Below are 22,985 nucleotides of genomic sequence, written 5' to 3' on the forward strand. Positions count from 1 at the left end.
TAATATAAATTTTTTCAATTCTTTCACTAATAAATAACATTTTGTTATCACTCATCCTAGGCACAAAGCAAGATTTGGACTCAAAAATAACTCTACAGCCCTTATAACATAATTGACTAACACTAAGCAAATTATGTTTTAAACCATCAACAAAAAGCACTTTGTCAAAAATAGGGGAGTTTTCCTTACCAACTTTACCTATTCCCACAATTTTACCTTTACCATTATCACCAAAAGTCACTTGCACACCTCCATCTTTCTTTTCAAGTGAAAGGAAGAGATTGGTATTTCCGGTCATGTGTCTTGAACATCCATTATCCAAGTTCCACTTGCTTTCAAGCTTTGAGGATTTCAAGCACACCTACACATGATAATTCAATTTACTTTAGGTACCCAAATGTACTTGGGTCCTTGGGGGTTAGTAGTTTCATCATTAAAATCAAATATTCTACCAAATTCAAGATGGATTTTCCTAATGGCACACATATAGTTGGTGTGACCAATCTTATCACAATAGTGACAATGTCCATTGAACCTTCTACGTGTATGAGAGTGAGCAAATGGTCTCATATAATCAATATTTTTATGTTCATTATGTGAATGTGAGCATGAGGCACGGTGAGTGTGATAATAGTTATAAGTCCTAGTAGCATGTCCCCTATAAAAGTTTGGCCTAGATGTAACTCTCCTAGATGTATATGTCCTATTTACATTTTGTCTGGAAGCATGTTGATAAAATGAAGTCTTTCTAGTTTCATTACCACAAGATTTCTTTGGCTCTTGTCCTTTAGGATTAGACACCTTTGGACTAGGCACTTGGGGACTAAGCTCATTAGAACTAGATGCTTTAACAAAGATGGTATTGAAAGGAGGTGCTTGGGCAAATTTACTATAGCTAAGTCCATACTTGATGCTAGGAGACCTTTGAGTGTTCAAAATTGCATCAAGTTTGTCCTTTCCTTTAGCAAATTTGGAAAGAGAAGTTTTTAGCTCAACAATTTCATTTTTCAATTTCTCATTTTCTAATAAAAGCTCATCTAAGGATTTTTGTATATTACTATCTAAAGGTCCATCAACCTTAGATGAGGTCTCATTCTCCTTCCTTAAACTAGCAAGCTCACTTTTCAAAAGTTTATTTCTCTTATAACTTAATTTTAGTTTATCATTCATAACTTTAAGAGCATTAACTAGTTCATCATAAGAAAATTCAACAACATCATCATTTAGTGTTACCTCATTGGAGCTTTCCTCCATTGCCATGAAGCACATGTTGGCAACCTCATCATTGATCTCTTCACCTTCACATCTTGTGGATATTGAACATTCCATACTTCTTGTTCTTCTTGATTTCTTTTCGTCGTCTTTCAAAGCAATTAAGCACATGTAAGTCATGGAGTGTTCTTTGAAGCTTTATTCATGAGTGTGTTATCCACTTGCGACACTTGCTCCATTTGTTAATGAGGAATAGTTTTTGGTGTACTCAACTTCATCAACTTGACAACAATGGTTAGAATTATACATAGAATCAAGAGAATCCCATATATCTTTAGCATTGAAGCATTTAGAAATTTTAGCATAAGAAAAATCATTTAAAGAAATTCTCAATATATGCATAGCTCTTATATTCAAAGAAAACATATACTTATCATGCTTACTCCATTCACCCTTTGTCTTTGGCACATGCTCACCATCTACTACTTTGATAGGAATGAAGGGACTATTTTCAATTATATCCCATAAATCCACTCCTTCTGATTTAAGGAAGTAATACATCATATTCTTCGAATAGAGAAAATCATGTCCATCAAAGAAAGGGGGTTTTACTATCGATTGACCTTCTTGTGCATTGAGGGTTGCCATTGATCTTTGCTCCAAGATAATTAAATCTTGTAGAATGGAGACTAGCTTTGATACCACTTATTGTCCCTTGTAGCAACCCAAGAGGGGGGGTGAATTGGATTCTAATTGCAAAATTAAAGACTAAAAGAAATTCAAACACAAAGAATAGTAGAGGAAGAATGATGACACAAGAAATTTATAGAGGTTCGGCTATCCCAAGCCTACGTCCTCTCCTTAAAGCCCTTTTTGAGAGTTAACTCCACTAAAATTCTTCTTTGGATGAAGAATAAACCCATTACAATCACCACAAGAGCAAACCCTTACTCTTTTACAAATCTCTTTACACTCAAGAGCTATTTAAAGCTCTATCACACTCAAAATTATAGTAAGTGCTCACAAAACCTTGAATGAACTCTCAGAACAAAGAATTTACAACTCAAATATCAAGTTCTCAACATTAATTATGGTAGCTCAAGTTCTAGAGAGAGAGAATGAAGAAAATCTTTAGAACACAATAAATTTCCAAAAAGATTATTATTCTAAAAACTTATTTTCAGTCATAAATGGTGCATATTTATAGTTTTTACGAGAAAAAAACCGTTGGGAGTGCATTAAATGCTAAACTAGCCGTTCAACCACCCAAAGCTCTGTCTTATCGAGTTGCAAAAACCCAGGTTTGGCTGCCGACGTTATTTACTTCGGCTGCCGAAGGTTGGAATGCCAAAAAATAGCTTTTGAAAAGTCACTTTCGGCTGCCGAAGTTTCTATTTTCAGCTGTCGAAGTTTCTACTTTTGGCTACCAGAGTGCTCTCTGGACAAAATAGTTTTTAACGCTCAAAAACCATGATATAAAGAATGAACTTCGGCAATCGAACTTCCCACTTTCGGCTGCCGAAGTGCTCTGTGGACAGAAAGTGTCAAAAGGGCACTTAGGTTTCGGAAATGCGAAACTTTTTGACCGGAACTCGGCTTTTCAATCCGTTTGAACCGTTGAAAAGCTAATTTGATAAACTTTTCAATGAAAACACGTTCAAAAACAAATTTGCATTTCTCAAATGTGAAAATTTTATTTTACTCTCCCTTGGTCAAGAAAAAGTTACAAGTAAAGACACTAACAAATTAAAAGTTTAAAAAACTCATAACTTTTGATCCAAACTCTGATTTTTGATCTGTTTGAACTATTGGAAAGCTAATTCAATGTAATTTACAACTAAAATACTTTTCAAAATTAATTTTGCATTTTTGAAAAATTTATTTAATTTTTCCTTGATAAAGAATTAGGTGAAAGCTAAGTTGAACAAGATATTCTTAGTACTACCTAGACTTGAGCCAACTCAATTAATAAAATAATATTTACAAGATATAAAATAAATAAAAGTTACATTGTAGGGTCCATAAATGTTTGCTTCCTTCTCTTGCTCTTCCTTAATCTTGATTTTAAGCAATTTGGCAATTTTGAATCTAGGGCCTACAAACTCAACACAAATACTTCTAAAGTTTATTAGTAGCACACTAATTGTTTATTATTATCAAAACATGGGTTAAGACACCTTGGTCCAACAAATATAATAAGATATTTCAGGAACCTCATGAATTGCCACCATTTAGGAGGTATAATCATATCATTCCTTTGCTGCCCCATACTCAAACAGTTAATATAAGGCCATATAGGTATCCACACTATCAAAAGGCTAAAATTGAGAAGTTGGTGGCAGATATGTTGTCTTCCTCAATCATTCAGCCTAGCACCAGTCCATACTCTTCTTCAATGTTGTTAGTAAAAAAAAAGATGGGACATGGAGATTCTGTATAGATTACACAAGACTGAATGATGTAACTGTAAAAGATAAGTTCCCTATTCCCATTATTGATGACTTGTTGGATGAATTGAATGGGGCTAAATATTTTTTCAAAATTGATTTGAGAGCAGGCTATCACCAAATTAGGATGAATCTTGAAGACATTTCTAAAACTGCTTTCAAAACTCATCATGGACATTTTGAATTTATTGTCATGCCTTTTGGACTCACCAACGCCTCTGCTACTTTTCAGGCATTAATGAATCATATTTTTCAGCCTTATCTGAGAAAGTCTGTATTGTTTTTTTTTTTATGATATTTTGATTTACAGCAAGGATTGGGATTCCCATCTTTTACATTTGGAGGAGGTATTTCAGGTATTGCAAGAACAACAATTATATGCAAAATTATCTAAATGTTCATTTGGGTGGACAGAAGTAGAGTATTTGGGCCATATTATTACTGCAGCAGGTGTTTCTACTGATCCTAAGAAAGTGCAAGCTATGTTACAGTGGCCTGTTCCAGTTTCTGTAAAGGAATTGAGGAGTTTCTTGAGTTTGACTGGATACTACAGAAAGTTTGTGAGAGGGTATAGTATAATCAGTAAACCATTAACTGACTTGCTTAAAAAAGACTCTTTTCAGTGGAGTGATGCAGCCCAGGAAGCTTTTGAGACTTTGCGAAGGCCCATGGCAGAAGCTCTAGTTTTGGCATTACCAGATTTTAGTTTACCATTTGTCATTGAAAATGATACAAGTAGTTGGGGAATGGGGGTTGTACTACAGCAACAAGGTCATCCTTTGGCCTACATTTCTAAAGCTTTTGGGCCTAGAAGCAAGGCGTTGTCTGTGTATGAGAGGGAGTTGTTAGCCATCACTTTTGCAGTCATAAAGTGGCGGCATTACTTAGAGCAAGGTCAGTTTTTCATTAAAACAGATCATGAGAATATTAAATATTTGCTTGAGCAGAGGCTACACACTAAGTTGCAGCAAAGGGGAATTTCCAAGCTCTTGGGACTTGATTACAAAATTATTTACAGAAAGGGTGTGGAAAACAAAGCTGCTGATGCCCTTTCCAGGAGACCTAATAGGAATGGCCAATCTGCTACTATTTCCTGTTGTCCACTTCAATCTGCCAACCTTCCTACTTGGATGACCAACCTTATTCATAGCTATGATGGTGACTCCAAAGCTACTACTATAATACAACAGCTCTCTTTGCCTAATTCAGCTGTAAATGGCTATCAATTGAAACAAGAGTTTCTTTATTATCATAACAGACTATATGTGGGTAGTTCCACTGATTTGAGGCAGTACTTGATTGCTTTGTACCATGACAGTCTTTTGGGGGGGCATTCCAGGGAGAATGTGACTTATTTGAGGTTAAAAAAACACCTCTTTTGGCCTGGTATGTTGAAGGATGTTTTGGGGTGGATTAAACAATGTGATACTTGTGCTAGGTGTAAGGGAGAACACTGTGCCACCTCTGGACTGTTACAACCTCTCCCCTGCACCAACTCAGGCTTGGCAGCATATTTCAATGGATTTTATTGAGCATTTACCTAAATCTAAAGGTAAAGATACAATCTTAGTGGTTGTTTGTAGATTCACTAAGAATGGTCACTTTATTCCATTGACTCATCCATATTCAGCTTCTACTGTGGCCAAGCTATTTTTAGATTAGATTTTTAAGTTGCATGGAGCACCTCAGTCCATTGTTTCTGACAGAGATAAAATCTTTACTAGTTTGTTTTGGAAGGAGTTGTTTAAATGTTTGGGAACAACACTGGCATTTAGTACAGCTTACCATCCTCAGCCTGATGGTCAGACTGAAAGACTTAACCAATGTTTAGAAGGATATTTGAGATGTATGTCTCATTTGAAACCCTCTACCTGGTGCACTTTGCTTCCTCTTGCATAATGGTGGTATAATTCCTCTTTTCATAGTGCTATAAAGATGGAACCTTTTGAGGCATTATATGGTTATTCACCATCATTTCTCCCACTAATTCCTGTGGACTCTCCTACTGTTGGGGCTGTGGACACATTATTGCAAGAAGTGCAGCAATTAGATAAGTTGTTAAGGGAGAATTTATTACTAGCACAGAACAGAATGAAACAGTAGGTGGATAAACAGAGGTCAGAAAGACAGTTTGATGTGGGGGAATGGGTATACTTGAAGTTGCAACCTTACATACAAGCCTCAGTATCTGTCAGGTAGTCCTTGAAGCTATCTCCTAAGTACTATGGACCTTATCAGATCATTGCTAAGTATGGTACAGTAGCTTATAAGCTACTGCTGCCTCCAACTTCTTCCATACACCCTGTATTCCATGTTTCAATGCTAAAGAAGAAATTGGGGAATAATGTGACTCCATTAGTTGATCTGCCAACTACGAATGAAGAACAAGTGGTTGTGGCACCTGAGCAAGTTCTGCAAACCAGAACCATTACTAGAGATCAGCAAACTGTGTTGCAAGGGTTGATTAAATGGCAAAACTTACCTCCTGAAGATGCAACTTGGGAAGACCATTCTTTTATACAGGCCCAATTTCCCAATGTTGTACTTTCTTGGGGATAAGAAAGCTCTAAAGGGGGAGGAGTTGTTACGTATCAGAGGAGGAAGTATATAAAGAAATAGTGAGTAGTTAGAAATGTTGGGAGTTAGTTTAAAGAGTTAGCTTGGGAGTATGTTTGGCGGAAACTAAGAGAGAGGTAGTTACTAAAGTTGCTGAGTTATAAAGTTGTTGAGCTGTTGTTAGGTTGTTACTAAGCTGTTATATAAAGCTCAATAGCTATTCTTGTATTTTCATTCTGGAACAATAATCAAGAAATACAACTCTCTAATCTTCTCTTCTTTCTATCTTCCCTTCTAATCTTCTTCTTCTCTTTTTTTCTAAATCTTCTATAATTCTTTGTTAGAGACTCTTACCCTAACAGAACTTCATTGGCTGGAGAGAGATTCGTAATACATTGGAGAGAGTTTTGTTCTTTTCATTTGATAATATAGTATGTATTTGCTTCAATTTGCTTTTTGATTGAGGAATAATTCACCCTCTTTTTTCTTTATTCTCTCTCTCTTGTAGAATAGGCAATATATTTATATATTTACAACAAGCCTGCTTCTGTAGACCTATGTCAAAAATATATTCTGAACATGTTAGTATTTATTTGTCTGCAGATGCCTGTGTACATTTAGCTTCCATGGCTGGAGTAGAGGGGCCAGTTGTCGTTGGCAATCTATTGGAGCAGGACAATCCTGACCTTGGAAATGATGCAGCCAAAGGTTTTCTATTTTCTTATATATAAGCAAATGCAAATGCTAATAAATAGCATGATTTCATGTATTTAGTTTTGATAGATTAATTTGGATGAACATTTTTTTTGGGTACGAGGTGAATATATTGATATTTTGAAGGAAGGACTCATTGATCCATAGGAAGTCATTAGAAAAGCATTGGTAGATGCTGCAAGGTAAACACAAGAAGTCCTAAACAAGAATACTACCTTTTGCAGAAGTTTAAATTTCATTCCATATACTGGTCTTGCAGTGTCTATTCATTGATGACTACAACTGAGAAGGAAGCCCGGGCCAGCAATGGCATGGGTGACATAGATGCTGCGGTTTAAACATTGACAGAAATCATTTTTTAGTGAACCACAAAGCTGAGTTACAACAAATATGCAATTTATACAAGAGCTCAAATTTCCCTCAAGTCTAGTTCTCTCAAGTTGATAACTTATAAACTTTTGTTGTATGTACTCTATAAGCTCCAGCCACAGATCTACTGGCAAAGTAAAAATGTTTTTTGAGTTGCTAGTAAAAAAGGGCAAGAGAGAGAGGGGCTTTTTACAAAGTTTTTAATTTTTATTTAAATAATGAAGGATGACTGCAAGGGGGACAGGACAGTGAGCTTCTATCTGGGTGAGGTTTCTCTCCAATGATTGAGCAACCATTCGCATTTTCTGATAGTTTGGCATTAAAAATAAGGTATTGAGAAACCATTCACATTCACTGGCAGTTTGGCATTAAAAATAAGGTTATCCCATTTGCAAGTTGCAGCATAATCATATCATCTGGAGGTCCTTTTGAGAGAGACAGAACCAATCCCTCCTCGTATTCTTTCAGAGAAACTTTTTGAGTTTGTTGACATCTCTTTTTACACCAGTGATCCAACCATTTCTTGCTTACTGTTGGAAGGACTAGGAGAAGGAATGATGAGAGGAAAGGAGATGGAAGGAAAATTGGGATGATTAGGAAGGAAAGGAATTCCTTCCTTCCACTTCCACCTGCTGCTGGGTCCACTCATAATATTCAATACCATTGATTGAGCGGGAGAAAGAGATGTAACAAGTTGAAAAATCCTTTTCTATCCTTGAGAATCTTGCAGTCGATGGCACTTCTAACGCTATATTGGCAATGATGTAATCAAATCTGTATTGTATATTTTATTATTTTATTATAAAAAATTAAAGTAAGAACTTTTCCTCGAATTTCACTTCCGTCTCTTGATGACTTGTTAATCCAGTGGCCATTGCAGTCTAATCAGGATTAATTAGTTGGCTGAAGAGTCAAAGACAGCAAGGTTCTTATATAGTTTTTGTCTCAAGTTCTATGATTATTATGCAGCCAATTCAAGAGAACTAACTTAATTTCTATATATTATTATGGGAAGTTGCTTAAACTCCACTAATTATTGGATAATGATTCCTTGCTTTGAACAATTCTCCAACTTTGGATCCATCATCTCTTTCCTCCCCCTGTCCACAAAATATTATATTTTAAAAAATATAATAAAATTTTGAAATCTTAAACCAAAAGTCTAAATATAACACTGTATAATTAAATATTTATTATTAAAATGCAAAAGTGAGAAAATAAAATACAAATAGAAATTCATGATGAAGATTGGTGGACCATAGAGCATTTTGCAAAGAAGGCTAAAATGTGATTTTACCAGTCAATATGGCACGCTATGTCCCTGCCTTTCTTAAAAAGATTAATGATGTGTGCTCCATTGATTGGTTAATATTTTGTAAGTATTTTTATTTTCATTTGATAAGTGTATAGTTTGAGTGTGTTTGTCTTAATTTTAAAAATAAGTTAATTTATTTTTTTATAATAATTTTTATGTTTATAAATTGAATTTATAAATTAAAAAAATAAGTGGGATGACATAATTTTTCATTTTGGTGCTGTAATTTTTATGTTTGTAAGTAATTTTAATTAAATATTTTATTATATTGTCCTCATTTAATTTTTAAAATTTCATCATTAATCTCATTTAATATTTTTTTAATTATTTTAATAATAATTATATTTATAAGTTATTTTTTACTAAATACATCAACTGTGTATTAGTTATTTTAACAATAATTATATTTATAAGTTATTTATATTTTATATAAATTAATTTTTATAAGTTAAATCAAATATTTTTTTGTTAATTTGTTTAGCTTCTATTCTACTTGTTGCTGATTTGTTGATCTAATTCTAGATGAGGCATATATTTTCAAACCAATGCACTGATAAAAATTGCCATCACTATGATTGGAATCAGCTCGGACCAACGGTTTGATTAATGGGATTGGCTTTGAACTAAATTATAGGAGGCAGGTTAGGAATATCCTCTTGTGACTCTAAATCAAAGTTAAACCGAAACTTACGGTTTTAAAGAGTTGATTCTGACCTAATACAAATCAGATTTTTTTAAAATTGTTGGCAACTTTATATGCTGCCACATGGACCAAACCGTTTTTCAACTGTAATAAAAAGATTCAAACCATAAAAATCAAATTGAAATTGAACTGGATCAGAACCGTCTAGAATTATAATTGAATCGGACTATGGCCAACCATTTTGATTCTGATTCTGATTCATCCTTTGGTCATGATTTAACCAGGCGATTTCGGTTTCAAACCAACCCGGACCGAAGTGTTAGCCAAGTTTACTATCCACTGCTCTTTAAAATTTGTTTAACTGTAAAGAACAAAAAGGTATAATAATAATAAAGAAAAAAATAATTAAATTCTCTAAATTTGAGTGGTCAAAATATATAAAAGGAGAATAAAAAAAGTCCACAAAAAGGTAAATATCTTAAGGGACAATGCATATTTTGGATAAGGGAATAATCCTTCTGTATCCCACCATTCAACTGCCTTGACCCACCATCATATTCAATGGGCCCATTTCAACAGTATTTGGCAATTTGCCCTTCTTTCATTATTTCTTTTAAATATTATATTTAATTTTTTTTTTTTTTTTAATTCTTCTTCCTTATGAATTAAATAAGATTAAGACTCAAATTTAAGAATAGCAACCGGTTAGGTGAAGGGTAGAGATCGTTTTTTCTGTCCTCATCTTACAAGAGTTTGGAGTTGAGACGAGGCATTTCCCACTATTGTGCGGGATAGGGTGGAATTTTTCATGTGATTTTTTTTTATTTTAATTTATTAGTATATAATATAAATTTATTTATTAAAAAATAAAATATAATTAGAAATATAAGTTTTATACATTATTTTAATATTATATTTATATATTTTATTAAAATTATAATATTTAAATATATAAATATATAAAAATAAATTATTTTTTAATAAAAAATAATAAATATGTTATTATGTGAGGCGGGTTACGAGATTTCGAGGTGAAGATAAGATCTTTCTGTTTCCGCCCAGCACAAATCAGGGTCGAAGAAAATTGATCGAATTTGGGACGGGACAGGACAAGACGGGTTTGAGAACTTTTACCATTTTTACTCAAATTTAAAATCTCACAGTTTTAAAAATGACTCTAATACCACTTAAAATAAATCTTATCATTAATGTAAATATGTCATGAGCTAATTATTTATATATAAAAAAATAAAATAAGACTAGTAAATTGTTCTATATTTCTAATAAAATATATATTAGTAGAGATTTTCATCATATTAATATTGAAATTAAATTATTTTAACAAAAATTATAAGATGTATGCAATTAAAACCTTTTTTTTTATGCTATGATATAAACACTCGACAATTAAATTACTAGCTTACTAATTATAAAAAAAACTAAAACAATGAGTGTGTTATAATTTTATATTAATTTTTATCTTTAATACTTTTATTTTAAAATTTAAATATAGTCTTGTTTAATCAATTAAAATTAAAAATTATTATTAATTTAAATAAAAACTATTCAAAATTTTGCTTACTAATTATAATTAAAATTTAAAATATCACACAATCATATATGTTGCATGATTATGCCATATAATTTTTTTAGGCTAAATACATTATTTTACATCTATATTTTATTAAAAAAATCTCGTAGTATCTTAAAGTTTTAAAATATTTCATAACATATCTCAATTTTTATAAAGTAAAATTAAGATATCCTTAAGTTTTTAAACAAAAAAAGTATGAATTTCAATTACGTTAATTTAGAGAGCTGCTAACTAAGATTCAAATGATATTATAATTTTACTTTATAAGAATTACGGTGTATTATAAAACTTTAATAGAAGTTATCGTGTATTATATAATATTATGAAAATTTAGGGTGTCATGAAATTTTTTTTTTTAAATTTAGATATAAAATTATGTTTTTTTTTTGTTGTTGTTAAAGAACATGGCTTTGGGCAGATTATATGGCGCGTGTAGTATAATGACTGGTAATGAGAGTGTAAATTAATTAAACTTTACATCAGGAATCAGCAGTTTACCGTTAATTATAAAAATCTACTTAAAAAGCAAATCTCACTTGCTTACAGTCAGAGTTGATTAATTAACTATATATATATATAATATATATAGAAAGAGAGGGTGTGGGGTAAGATCCAATCATAGGGAGAAATTAAACAATATTAAAAGTTAAACAGCCATCATTATCCAGATTAACCAATTAATAATAATTAATTTGAACGTACGCACCTGCACTCTATATATATATATATATCATGCAGAAGAATGAATATACTCATTGAGATTTGTATGATATTATTGTTACAAATAATATTAAAAAAAAACACTTTATTCTAACTTAAATTTATAAAACTTTGGTATAAAATTATTATTTTTTTAATGAAAATAAAGGACTTCATTAATAGAAAACAAATTATAAGATAAACCCATTTATTACATACAAAAATTCTTAATTATCTTCAGTTATCAAGCCTTAAATAATTAGAGCCCAAGGCTCATGCTATAATCCATTTACAACCGGGTAAAGGATACAGCAAAATAAGATCCGGTACTACTTGAAACAAGACAAATGCTCCAGCCAGTAGCCACTACAATAGAGACCTTCAACTGTCGACTTCGAGAGAGAATCGACATAGAAAAGTACCGCTATAAGCCCTACCTCCACCCAAAAAAAGGAGCAAAGCTTCCCAAACAAAAAGTCTCCCTCAAAGAAGGCAAGCCAAAATGAAAGACCCTAACAAATTGAAAGAAAGCTAGGATCCATGTATATGTCGGTGGACTCGAGATAAGGATGGCAGAACTTTGACCTCTTACTCTGCTTAAGCCCATAAAAAGATCAGTGCCTATAAATGATTACTTGCTCCATTGAGTTGCAATCTAAGCAAGGGAACCCCTAAAATAAACAAGCAAATTTAAAGAAAAACACATACCCCATTCAAGGAGAAGAACTAAACTCTAAATTTGAAGACTATATAGAAACATTTGTCACAAAATATAAAACTAAACAAAATAAAAACACTGAGAAAAGAAAGAGATAAGGGAGAGGATTGACGATAAAAGTCTAGATCTCCCTCAGAGCTGAGAAAATTAATTGAAGTGTTTTAGAAAAAAAATAAAATTTTAACAGTTGTCTCTGAACTTATATAGTTGTAATACTACAATCCGTCAACTTTAAAATGTAACACAAAACTCTTTAAACTTTTAAATTTCACATAATAAAATCTCTCTTATTTTCTATTATTAATTTTTCAGTTAAAAATTGATGTGAACAGTTTACACATAGTATTTTATTAATATTTATTTCTCATCTCTTATGCAAAGTATAAAATTATTCTCTCTACGCGTAAAAAATTATTCTATCTATAGAGAGAAAAATAATTCAATTTATACATGGCTTGAGAGAGAAAAGAGAAATATTAATTAACTTTCATCCTGAAACTGCTCAGATCAGTGTCTAATTAAAAAACTGATAACTAAAAATTAAAAAAATTTTACTATATAAAATATAAAAATTGATAAAATTTTATGTTATATTTTTAAATTAAAAAATTATAATATTATAATTAGGTAAGTATTGAGATAACTGTTAAAATTTATCAAAAAAGATCATGATGGTACAAAATTATTGAGTTAACGAAAAATTTCCATTAAATGATAAATTAACATTTAAATGAAAATATGTTATTAATAAATAAATTTAAATGGTGTACAGATTTTGTACGGTAATATAGTTTTCTGTATAAGGAAAAGAGCGAGTATTTTTATTTGTTTATTTTATACCTCGGAAAGTAATTATTATTTTATTTTATTTTTAATTTGAGCACTGTGATCCTCCGACTCCAGCTCCTGGCTAAGAGCCACCTTTTTTATTTTTGGGTCATATATATATATTGGTACTTGTCAGTGCATGGCCCCACGCAACTACAATTTGGGCGCGAACCTACACGGATTCCCACGCTAATTTTGGCCTTCCGATGATTGCGTAAATTATTTATTGTTTCACTTAATAATATAATTTAATATTTATTTTTAAAATTATATTTTAATTAATTATGTTAAATGAAATTTAAATTTATACTAAAACTTTAATAATTATATGTTTAATTATTTTCATTTAAATAGTCATTAGTGTAATAATATATTCTTATGTTCTATTTTAAATGTTTTTAGAATTTTTTTTATAAGAATTAAAGAAATAATTAGATAATTTTATTTTTATAAAAAATAATTAAAATATTATTATATTTAATCAAAATAAAAAAATAAAAAAATATCAAAATGTGATAAGAAAGAAATAAATATATCCAGATAATAATTAACAAGAGTAAAATTAAAAAAAAAATACTTTCTTAATTTTTTAATATAGCAAATTTAGATCAAAAATAAAAAATTTAAATGATAAATTCGTGAGTTCAAATGAGTCACAGCAGACAATATTATCTAACTGAGCCTGGCCATCACACTTGAAAAGTTTCGTTGTGCAAACAGTTGACGATTAGTATAATTGGAAAAGAAGAAAATGATGTATCCATAAAAGCCAGATAATATGTAAGGTTTGTGTGATAGGGCATTGGATGGGGTGAGCTAGGTTTGCAAGACAAGGGTATTATTATTATTATTTACGAGTTGGCTGTGGAACGCAAGGCAGAAGGAGAGAGAGGGAGGGTGATTGTATAACAATGAGAAAAAAAGATGCTAGAGATCGCGAGATAAAAGGGAGGAGGTGAGTGGGTGTGCTGCGAGGGAGGGGGCTAGTGATCGGAGGATGTGGTTTGGTGAATTTGCAGTTGGGAGGCAGAGAGAGAGAGAGAGAGAGAGAGGAGGGTCGAAGTTATTTTTTTTCCTTTTATGGTCAAAGGATATTTTTAATATTTTTAATTATATTATTAATAGAATCAAAATTATATGATCAATTTTTTTTATTTTGTGTTTGAATGAAAATTTTAATATTATATTAGCTAACTAGGCTCATTTACAACTATGGAAATATCTTATTTAAATATGGCTTTAAGATACATTATAAATATAAATTTTGATATTCAAACACAGCATCAAATATGGATAGTATAATCGTAATTGAGCAAACACCCAATAAGTAAAATATTACATTTATGTATTTTTAAATGAGACCCACTAAAATTTAAGTTAAAATAAAATATTAATATATATATTTGAGTGTAGACAAGAATTCTCTATAATTAATTTTATTAGTAATTAATTATTTAACTAATTAAATAATGAATTAAAATCACTTTAAAAATCATATTATCCCCCATTCACTTTCATTTGCCATAAAAGAATTACTATTTACTATTAATTTATTAATTATTTTTATAATTTTATAAAATTCATTTTAATATTTTTTTCCTCTCTTTTAAATAGGTGAAATCGATAAAAATTTAATTAAATTAAAAAATATTTATTATAATTTAAATAATTTAATTATTTTTTCAATCAATGTGAAAAACGTTAAACCAAAGTAAAAAAAAAACAAATTTTACTAACATTATTATTTTTTTTTGTCAAAGTACTAACGTTAAATTGAAATATCCCTTTTCAAAACCAGCTATGTCAACCCATTTATTGCTTATATGCCTCTCCCATTATAGCCACATACCATAATTTGTTTTTCATTTAAAAAAGAAAAAAATGAAAAAAAGAGGGTGCACTGCATTTGAGTTGAGAACGTACTGTCAAAAATCCACTTCGTCCTTTTCTTCACATTATTCGGAGAGAGAGAGAGAGAGAGAGAGAGAGAAGGACCTTATCTTGGGGCTGGTTTTCAAGCTGACATTAACCCAAAAGGCAAAGCAAACAACCAACATAAAATTTTTTTCAGCAAAATTTTTAGATTTTCTCCATTTCCAATCACTCTTCAGCTTCATACTCCTCAACTTTCTAAGGAATTGGTAGAAAACAACAGCAAGTCGAAATCTGCTTCATGTGTTGCTAGCTCCGTGTAACTAATGGCTGCTTCTATATATCTCTGAGTCTAGGTCGGTTCAGGTAAGTTTCACTATCCAACATTTCAACTTGCTCCACAAATTTTCAGGTTTATTTATCTAACAAGTCTTTTATTGTGATCCTTTCTAGTTTGGAATTTCACTTGTAAAATGAATCACTATGTTTCTGATTTCGAAAAGGACGACGACTGCGCAATCCCCACTTCTTCGACCTTAACTCGTTCTAAGAGATCAATCACGTAAACCCTTTTTCTTTATTTCTATTTTCTTCCCCTGAAATTTTACGTTTCTGTATCCTTACAAGCTGAAATTGATAGGTCCGAGGACGAGATCATGGAGCTGCTATGGCAGAACGGTCAGGTGGTCGTCCAGAGCCAAACCCAAATGTCTCTTAAGAAATCCCAGCACCACAAATACGACAACACTGTGCTTCCCATCGAACAATCAACCCCCAGGGAGATCCGATCGTCACATGAACAACAGCAGCATCTTTTAATGCAAGAGGACGAGATGGCTCCTTGGCTTCATTACCCTCTCAACGACACTAATTTCGACCAAGATTTCTGTGCCGATCTCCTCTATCCTTCCACTGCCTGTGTCACTTCCACTACCACAAATACCAGCGCCGCTCCCATACGTTCAACTCACAATCCAGAGGCTCGCCTACACCCGGCGGTTTCTGCTGCTACTGCTACGGCTACAGCAACGAATACAGCTACGGCTTCCAGACCTCCAATACCACCGACGAGGAGAGCGGAGGTGGTGCAGAACTTCGCCTACTTCTCCAGACATAGAGCGAGGGGTGGCGTGTCAGAATCAGGGCCGTCAAATTTGAAAACCGTGTTGAAGGAATCGACGGTTGTGGACTCTAGTGATACACCAGCGATGGTGTCTGAATCTAGAATTTCGGAGGCGGCGTTCGCGAGGAGTACTGCCGGTGTATCCAGCGGCGATAATGCGTGCGGGATCATGAGCGGCGCTGCAGTAGCTGGTACCTCTTCCCGGGGAGGTGGGAGTAATAATAAGGATTTGATAACGTGCGAGATGACTGTGACTTCGTCCCCCGGTGGCTCCAGCGCCAGTGCCGAACCGCCGTCTCAGAAGCTGGCGACGGATGACAGGAAGCGCAAGGGAAGGGAGGATGAAACGGAGTATCACAGCGAGGTGAGTCTCGACTCTCGAGATAATTACTGTGTTAATATATTGTATTAACTGCCATTCTTAGCATGTTTGTGTTTTACTGCTTTTCGGCTATCGTGCGCAGCCATAGTGACGTTGGTAAACGTGAGCACCTTTCACCAGTGCAAGATAAATTATTCTTTTTAGATTTTTATAATTTTCATTATTTATTAAAAAAAAAAGAAAAGGTTTCGGTGCATGTTGGTGTACGCGATAAGAGTATCGTCGCTTTCGGTTCTGTGTCCGTACACGTGGTTGCAACGTTTTCGGTGAGAATAGTTTTCGATCTAATCGATTTGACGGTAGATGATGTAGGATTGCAGTTAATGTCTCACAGAGAATCCAAATTCCCACAATTTTTTTTGGGATGTTCGATTGACGGCGCGTCACGGGCACTGCGATTTCTCCTCCCATTTCCCCCGCTTGTCCGTGTGCTTTTTGATATGATTTTTCTTACCATTTTTTTGGCCATGCTTTTTTGTTTTTCATTTTTCCTGGTTTAATATTAATATTTTTTATTTTTTCGTTCTATTATATATTCCATATTGGGATTGTGCAGGTAAGCTCGATCTTATATATAGAATAAATTTAATAATATTAAATATTTATATTTAAATTTTATATTAATTATAAACATCTTATTTAATTTAATATAAATTTTGATATAAATATTTAATTTAATCATTATTAAATTTTTTTTATACAAAAATCGGGTTTGTATTAAATATAAGCTATAAAAAATTGTTCCTCACAAGTACTCCATTGTGAATTTCCTAGTTTTGTGTAGATCAGTAGATCACCGGGCCATAATACAATCTCATTGAAATACCAAAATTCCCCATAACATGAATATTAAGAAATGACAATTGGTATGGAGTGGGCCTTACTGTAAATTATAGTGAATGATATCAATATCCCCTATGGCACAATTAAGGTCAATGGGACAAACTCAAAGGTTCTAATACAAATGGCCTTTGAGGTTGTGCTAAATATGAGTTGATACCACCTGAGTTATTGCAGAAAAGCTCGTGTTCTTCAGATCTATAGTAATTTGTTCATACTAATATCTTAATTTCTTGGTGGAGATTGGGAGGTTAGGTTTTGTCATGCTTATGGGGAGGGAATCAGGGTTGTTTAGGTTGGTTAGCTAAAGCTTCTTTTGCCCATGCTTGAGTGTATCAGATTCTCCAACATGTCCAAATGTTTAAGAGAGATTTTAGAGATGAAGTTGTGGGTGTTTCATGGCCTAGTAGGGTGCCGTTTATCAAACCAATAAAGAAATAAAAGCATATATCTAAAAGTTTATCGGTAAAGGTGGAACTATTTGTGTTGGGGATTCTGGTTCAACGGAAAAAAAAAAATCCCTTCCCATAATTATCATAGAAAAAAAAAGTGAATCATTTTTATTTGTTTGGTCTATGATAAAGTAAATTTGTGTGATAATTCTCAAAAGATGGGTTATATTTACTTTTTACCTGTTTCTTTCATATTGTCAAAGGATGTTGAGTTTGAATCTACTGATGCAAAGAGACAACTACGCGGATCAACATCTATGAAAAGATCTCGTGCTGCTGAAGTTCACAACCTGTCAGAAAGGGTTTGTGCTTCTACTAGTATTGCTAAATTGTTGGTGATCAGTTGATTCTCCATATGGTCAGTACCCTTAAATATGTTAGTTGTTATGTTCTTTCAGAGACGGCGAGACCGGATAAATGAAAAGATGAGGGCTTTGCAAGAGCTTATACCTCGATGCAACAAGGTTATGTATATTTTAGTAGGCTTTGAAGATCTCTTCTTCTTCTCCTCAACTTTTTTGTTCATTTGATTTGCAGTCAGACAAAGCTTCTATGTTAGACGAGGCAATTGAGTACCTGAAATCACTTCAGTTGCAAATACAGGTAATATTTCCTATTTAATTTTGTCCTGTGGTTTTATTGGATATTGTTTGACATAACTCCACCTCCAATAATGATCTTAATTTTTAGGATTATGAAGTCTTAAATTCTTAATTAATCATTTGCACTGAGCTCCAGCTTTTATCCTGTTTTTGCATTTTAAGTTATATTACATGCCTTGGAAATATTGCATTGGAAATATTGTATGTTTTATCAACATCACCATCACGAATTTAAAGATGATGAGTTTAGTGAGCCACATTCAGAATGCCTCATTCATGTCCACCCACCAAATGCATTGTGAAAGTTTTCTTGTACGTGATAATTCCGAGCGGAATTAAGGAAATGATGGTCATGCTTTTGCTAAACCTCAACCAGCTTGTAACTCAAGGTTGAGCTGTTTGTAATTTTGTTGTTTACCTGCTTTATGGAGAAACTTGGGTTATGATTTGGTTTTTCTTGTTAGTGCGGAATGAATGTTGAATTCAGCATCTATCTTTGTGTTTGTGGATGCTTTTTTGATGAAGGGTATAATTTTTAACAAATAAAAGATACAGTGTCATAATTGGATACTTTGCAGTAAGTCCTCTGTTTGTATGGCAAGGCCAGGCAACACACAGGCCAATCTAAAGGCGTCTTTCATAAATGAAGTTTGATAAATATTGCAACTCGATGAATGTTAGAAAAGAGTTTCATCAAATAATAAAAGCTTTGGGGAATGCTTGAGTTTTGAGATAGCCATTTAGTACAAAATCACTGGAGTAGGTCTGTTCCTAATTCTTCCTCCATGAATCCATGCTTTTATAGCTACAATTGGATATTGTCCTTTAGAATTGAAAATCTGTATTGGAGAAAACTCCAGCATAATCCTTGCCTACAGTGACTAGCCATTCAATATGCTCCCCTCAAGCTCTGTTGTTTAACGGAGTATATTGTTCAAGATATTCATCAAGCCTGTTCAAACCATGATACTTGATTTGAACTTCGAATTGTCTTCTAGTATGATTGTATGAAAGATTATCAATCTTGCTTACGCAAATTTGAGCATGGCATGCTTTTATATCTTTATGAAAGGAAAATTCTGAGGTTATGCATTATTTACGACAAAATTAGATTGTAATTAATCTCCACAGATGATGTCCATGGGATGCAGCATGGTCCCAATGATGTTTCCTGGCATCCAGCAGTATATGCTGCCATTGGGGATGGGAATGGGGATGGGCATGGGAACGGAAATGGGCATGAATCGGCCTATGATGCCATTTCCCAATGTTCTAGCTGGTGCACCCATGCCTACACCGGCTGCAGCAGCTCATTTGGGTCCAAGGTTCCCTAACCCAACTTTTCATATGCCCACTATCCCTACACCAGCTCCTGATCCATCCAGAATCCAAGCAACAAACCAGTCAGATCCCATGCTAAGCGCAATAAGCACACAGAATCCAAACCTGCAGCATCGAGTACTAAATTTTTCTGATCCTTATCAGCAGTACCTTGGTCTGCAGCAGACGCAAACGCCAGTATCACAGGTAGTATATTATTTTTCCTTCAAACCTTCTCATTTTCATCTAAGCAAAAGCATGATGTGTTGTCCTTATGACACTTGCCACTGTTGTGTTGCATCCTATTGTTATCTGCAAGGAATTTGCACTTGTGCGTGCATGATGTATTTTCTATATTATTTTAAGAGCAGCTAATTTTCAGGGTTGAGGTAAGGACATGTCTAGGCTGGGCTGATATAGAACTTCCCAATTCATTTCCATTTTTCTCTATCTGTTTATATTTTTAGATATAATTACATATTTCTGCTGAATTTATTTTAAGCCATCTCATCACCTATCATTTAAGGAGAATTATTAGTTGATACTAATTACATCTGCTCATATCTACAGAACCAAGCAAAGACTCGGCCAATCACCAGCAAACCAGGTACCAGTCAAGCAGCTGAGAATCTTGATAATCACCAGTCAGGTAGGCACTCCATCTCTTTAATTATAGGGTTTTACAAGCGCAATTGCCCGTGCCTTGTCGAGGGTTTATAAATCATTGAATTTTTTTTTTCCTATACTTTATATTGATTAGTAATGAGATTATTATTATCTTTTCATGATAAAAAAAATATAATTATTTTTTAATATAATTTCAGTATATATACAATGTTAAATATAAATATAGTCATTCAAGTTTATTTTAATAAAAAATAATAGTTAGTATAAATTCAATAGTTAAATAAATTAAATACATAGTTAAACAAATGAAAAGGAAAAAAATTAAATGATCAGATAAGTTATACTTAAGTGGTTAGAAAATTAAATTTTTTTAAAAAAATTAAAAAAAAAAAGTATTCAAAGGAAAAGGGGTTTGGGTGGGTTGTAGAGTCATGAATGGATATAGCACTGGATGGTCTAAAATTATTGCGCAAAAAAATAAAAAATCTGAAAAAAAATATTTAAAAAGTAAAAAATTGAAAAAAAGAAGCATTATTCATATGAACAATAGATGTGAATATGGCTTTAATATATTATACAAAACGAGTGAATAATCTAAAATAAAGAATTTGAAGAAGCTAAAAATAAAAATGAAGAAATACTATTCGCTGGAATAATATTATGAAATATAACGGAAAATTAAAAAAAAATATTTATATAAGTGATAATTAAATGGTTGAAAAATTAAAATAAATTGAAATAAAAAAATTTAAAAAGTTTTACAAAAATATTTAAAGGAAAAGAGTGTTTTGGTGCCTTGTGGAGTTATGGACTGGTTGGCTTATTGAATGGCCTGGCATTTTTTTGCAAAATGTATAAAAATTAAAAAAATATAAAAAAAAGCTCTATTACTTTGAATAGTGAATGTGGTTGTGGTTTTAATCTATTGTATAAAAAAGAATAAATAATTAAAAAAAATTAAAAGTAAAAAATTTGAAAAAAAGAATATATTTTTTACATACAATGAAATGATGTTGAGTTTTAGTATATAAGGATGTCAAGTTTGAATTTTGTATGAAATGTTTATTTACTTTCGACTTAATAAAGAAAATAAAAAACTAATATATCACTTATCAATTGAACTTTATATATAGTATTTATATGATTTTGACTCATTGATAAAAAAAAAAAATCACTTATTAACTAGTAAATTTTATTATAACATAATATCTCAAATTGAATATATTAATAAATGGATTAGTGCGAAAAATATAAACAATTTTTATAAAAATTATAAAAGAAAAAGAAAAAAAAATCCCAAAACACTCTTACCATAAACGGTGTTTTGTGATTCAGTTCTAGTGTATGTATAATTAGCCACAGGAGAGTGTTGATGCAAATAATAATAATGAAAGATAGTTTTGATGGGAATATATCGGTTAGTGACACAGCTTGTACTGCTTGATGGATTGCTCTTCTACGTTGACTCTACGCTATACCCTAATGTATACTTGCAACATATGAAAATTTGTGTTGGTCATGAGTAGGTGTTTGATATCATGTCGAATTCAAAGCAAAATGGGTGCAATTGAAAACATTGGGAAGAGGTGTTGGTGATTTATTTTTTTTATGTTGCGGCACAAAATTAAGGCTAGGTTCTTGACTTGTCTGTCTCCTTTTCCTCAAAATTGGAATGAAAATAGAGTAGGAAATAAGTCGTTATTGTTTAATTAACCTCCATATTCAAGCTCCAAACTTTTTCACTGGATGGTTTTCTGTAGGGACATGACATGCCTAAAAATAGAATCCCCACTTGGCAAAACATTCACAAGTTGCAGCAATAAGTTGTATAGTTGTGCTGGCCTCTCATAATAGTGGTGCGTTGTAATATCACTGTTCCAACCAAGGATTGCTGGTAGACTGCCTCTGCTCAAGAAGATATTACAGGTGATGGAATTTCCTGTGCTTTTAGGTTGAAGTTTTGGGCAGATCTCTTATGGAAGACCCTGCAAGTTTTGTAGTGCAAGAAGAGCAACATCCCAGAGCAGCTTTTGCGAATGTCTAATACAACAATAAGACAGCTAAATTGTAATTATATATCACTCATAGAAATGAAATTTTCTGTGTTCTGGCTGCTCTCTTCTGCGTCTATTTATTTTCTTTTTTAACATTTTTTTTGTCATTCAAACCTGTGAAAGTTGAAGGATAGATCTAATGAATATAAATATGAATAGGTTGGGTCCACTAGTTCAGGCAGGAGGATGCTGATAGATGGTTCTATGGTTCTCTTGTCAACTTGTAGTTCTGAAAGGGACAATAGATTATCTTCAGATTCTTATCATAATCCTGGTCCATTGGTTATGTTCTCTCTGAAATGGACGCATTCTCAATGTTTATCCAAGAGCTTAGCCATACAGGAATATAAGAAAGATCATGTGATTGTGGACCAAAACTCTAGCAAACAGTAATTGCTATTCAAATCAGAACTTTCGTAAAGGGCTGGTTCGAATTGTGAACGGGACCAGGACCACCCTGGTTCAATGGTTTTGGTTCATAAATCAACCTGGAATCAGGTTAAACCGCCGGTTTGAATCGGCAATTCTGAGCTGAAACCGAACCAGTGATTCAAGCCAAAACCAACCCAATTCAAAAAATTATTTAATATATATATATATTGGGTCTCTTTAATTCTT

The 22,985-nt window shown here is 32.6% G+C and overlaps 1 protein-coding gene across 3 annotated transcripts; it reads left to right on the forward strand.

Annotated features, from left to right (window-relative positions):
- The first annotated feature begins 15,028 nt into the window (after nt 1-15,028).
- On the forward strand, nt 15,029-22,430 carry LOC110637742 (transcription factor PIF1). 3 transcript variants are annotated; one of them, XM_021788052.2, is made up of 9 exons: nt 15,035-15,333; nt 15,421-15,529; nt 15,608-16,454; nt 17,968-18,066; nt 18,163-18,228; nt 18,302-18,367; nt 19,498-19,893; nt 20,257-20,335; nt 22,074-22,430. In XM_021788052.2, exons 2-9 carry the CDS (start codon nt 15,441-15,443, stop codon nt 22,079-22,081), a joined length of 1,650 nt encoding a protein of 549 aa, XP_021643744.2. In that variant the 5' UTR covers nt 15,035-15,333; nt 15,421-15,440; the 3' UTR covers nt 22,082-22,430. The 3 variants fall into 3 exon arrangements, with proteins under 3 accessions (XP_057985072.1, XP_057985071.1, XP_021643744.2); XM_058129088.1 differs by having other exon boundaries at nt 15,031-15,333; nt 20,257-22,430; XM_058129089.1 differs by lacking the exons at nt 20,257-20,335; nt 22,074-22,430 and having other exon boundaries at nt 15,029-15,333; nt 19,518-19,842.
- The last annotated feature ends 555 nt before the right edge of the window (nt 22,431-22,985 follow it).

The sequence above is a fragment of the Hevea brasiliensis genome, chromosome 10, assembly GCF_030052815.1.
Source record: "Hevea brasiliensis isolate MT/VB/25A 57/8 chromosome 10, ASM3005281v1, whole genome shotgun sequence".
In the NCBI taxonomy this organism is placed as follows: domain Eukaryota; kingdom Viridiplantae; phylum Streptophyta; class Magnoliopsida; order Malpighiales; family Euphorbiaceae; genus Hevea; species Hevea brasiliensis.

Excerpts from the sequence above, each read along its gene's own strand:
- LOC110637742 (XM_058129088.1), top strand. The coding sequence starts at position 15,441 with ATGAATCACTATGTTTCTGATTTCGAAAAGGACGACGACTGCGCAATC. Across the intron at positions 15,530-15,607 it reads CGTTCTAAGAGATCAATCAC|GTCCGAGGACGAGATCATGG; the intron begins GTAAACCCTTTT and ends TGAAATTGATAG. Across the intron at positions 19,894-20,256 it reads CGCAAACGCCAGTATCACAG|AACCAAGCAAAGACTCGGCC; the intron begins GTAGTATATTAT and ends TCATATCTACAG.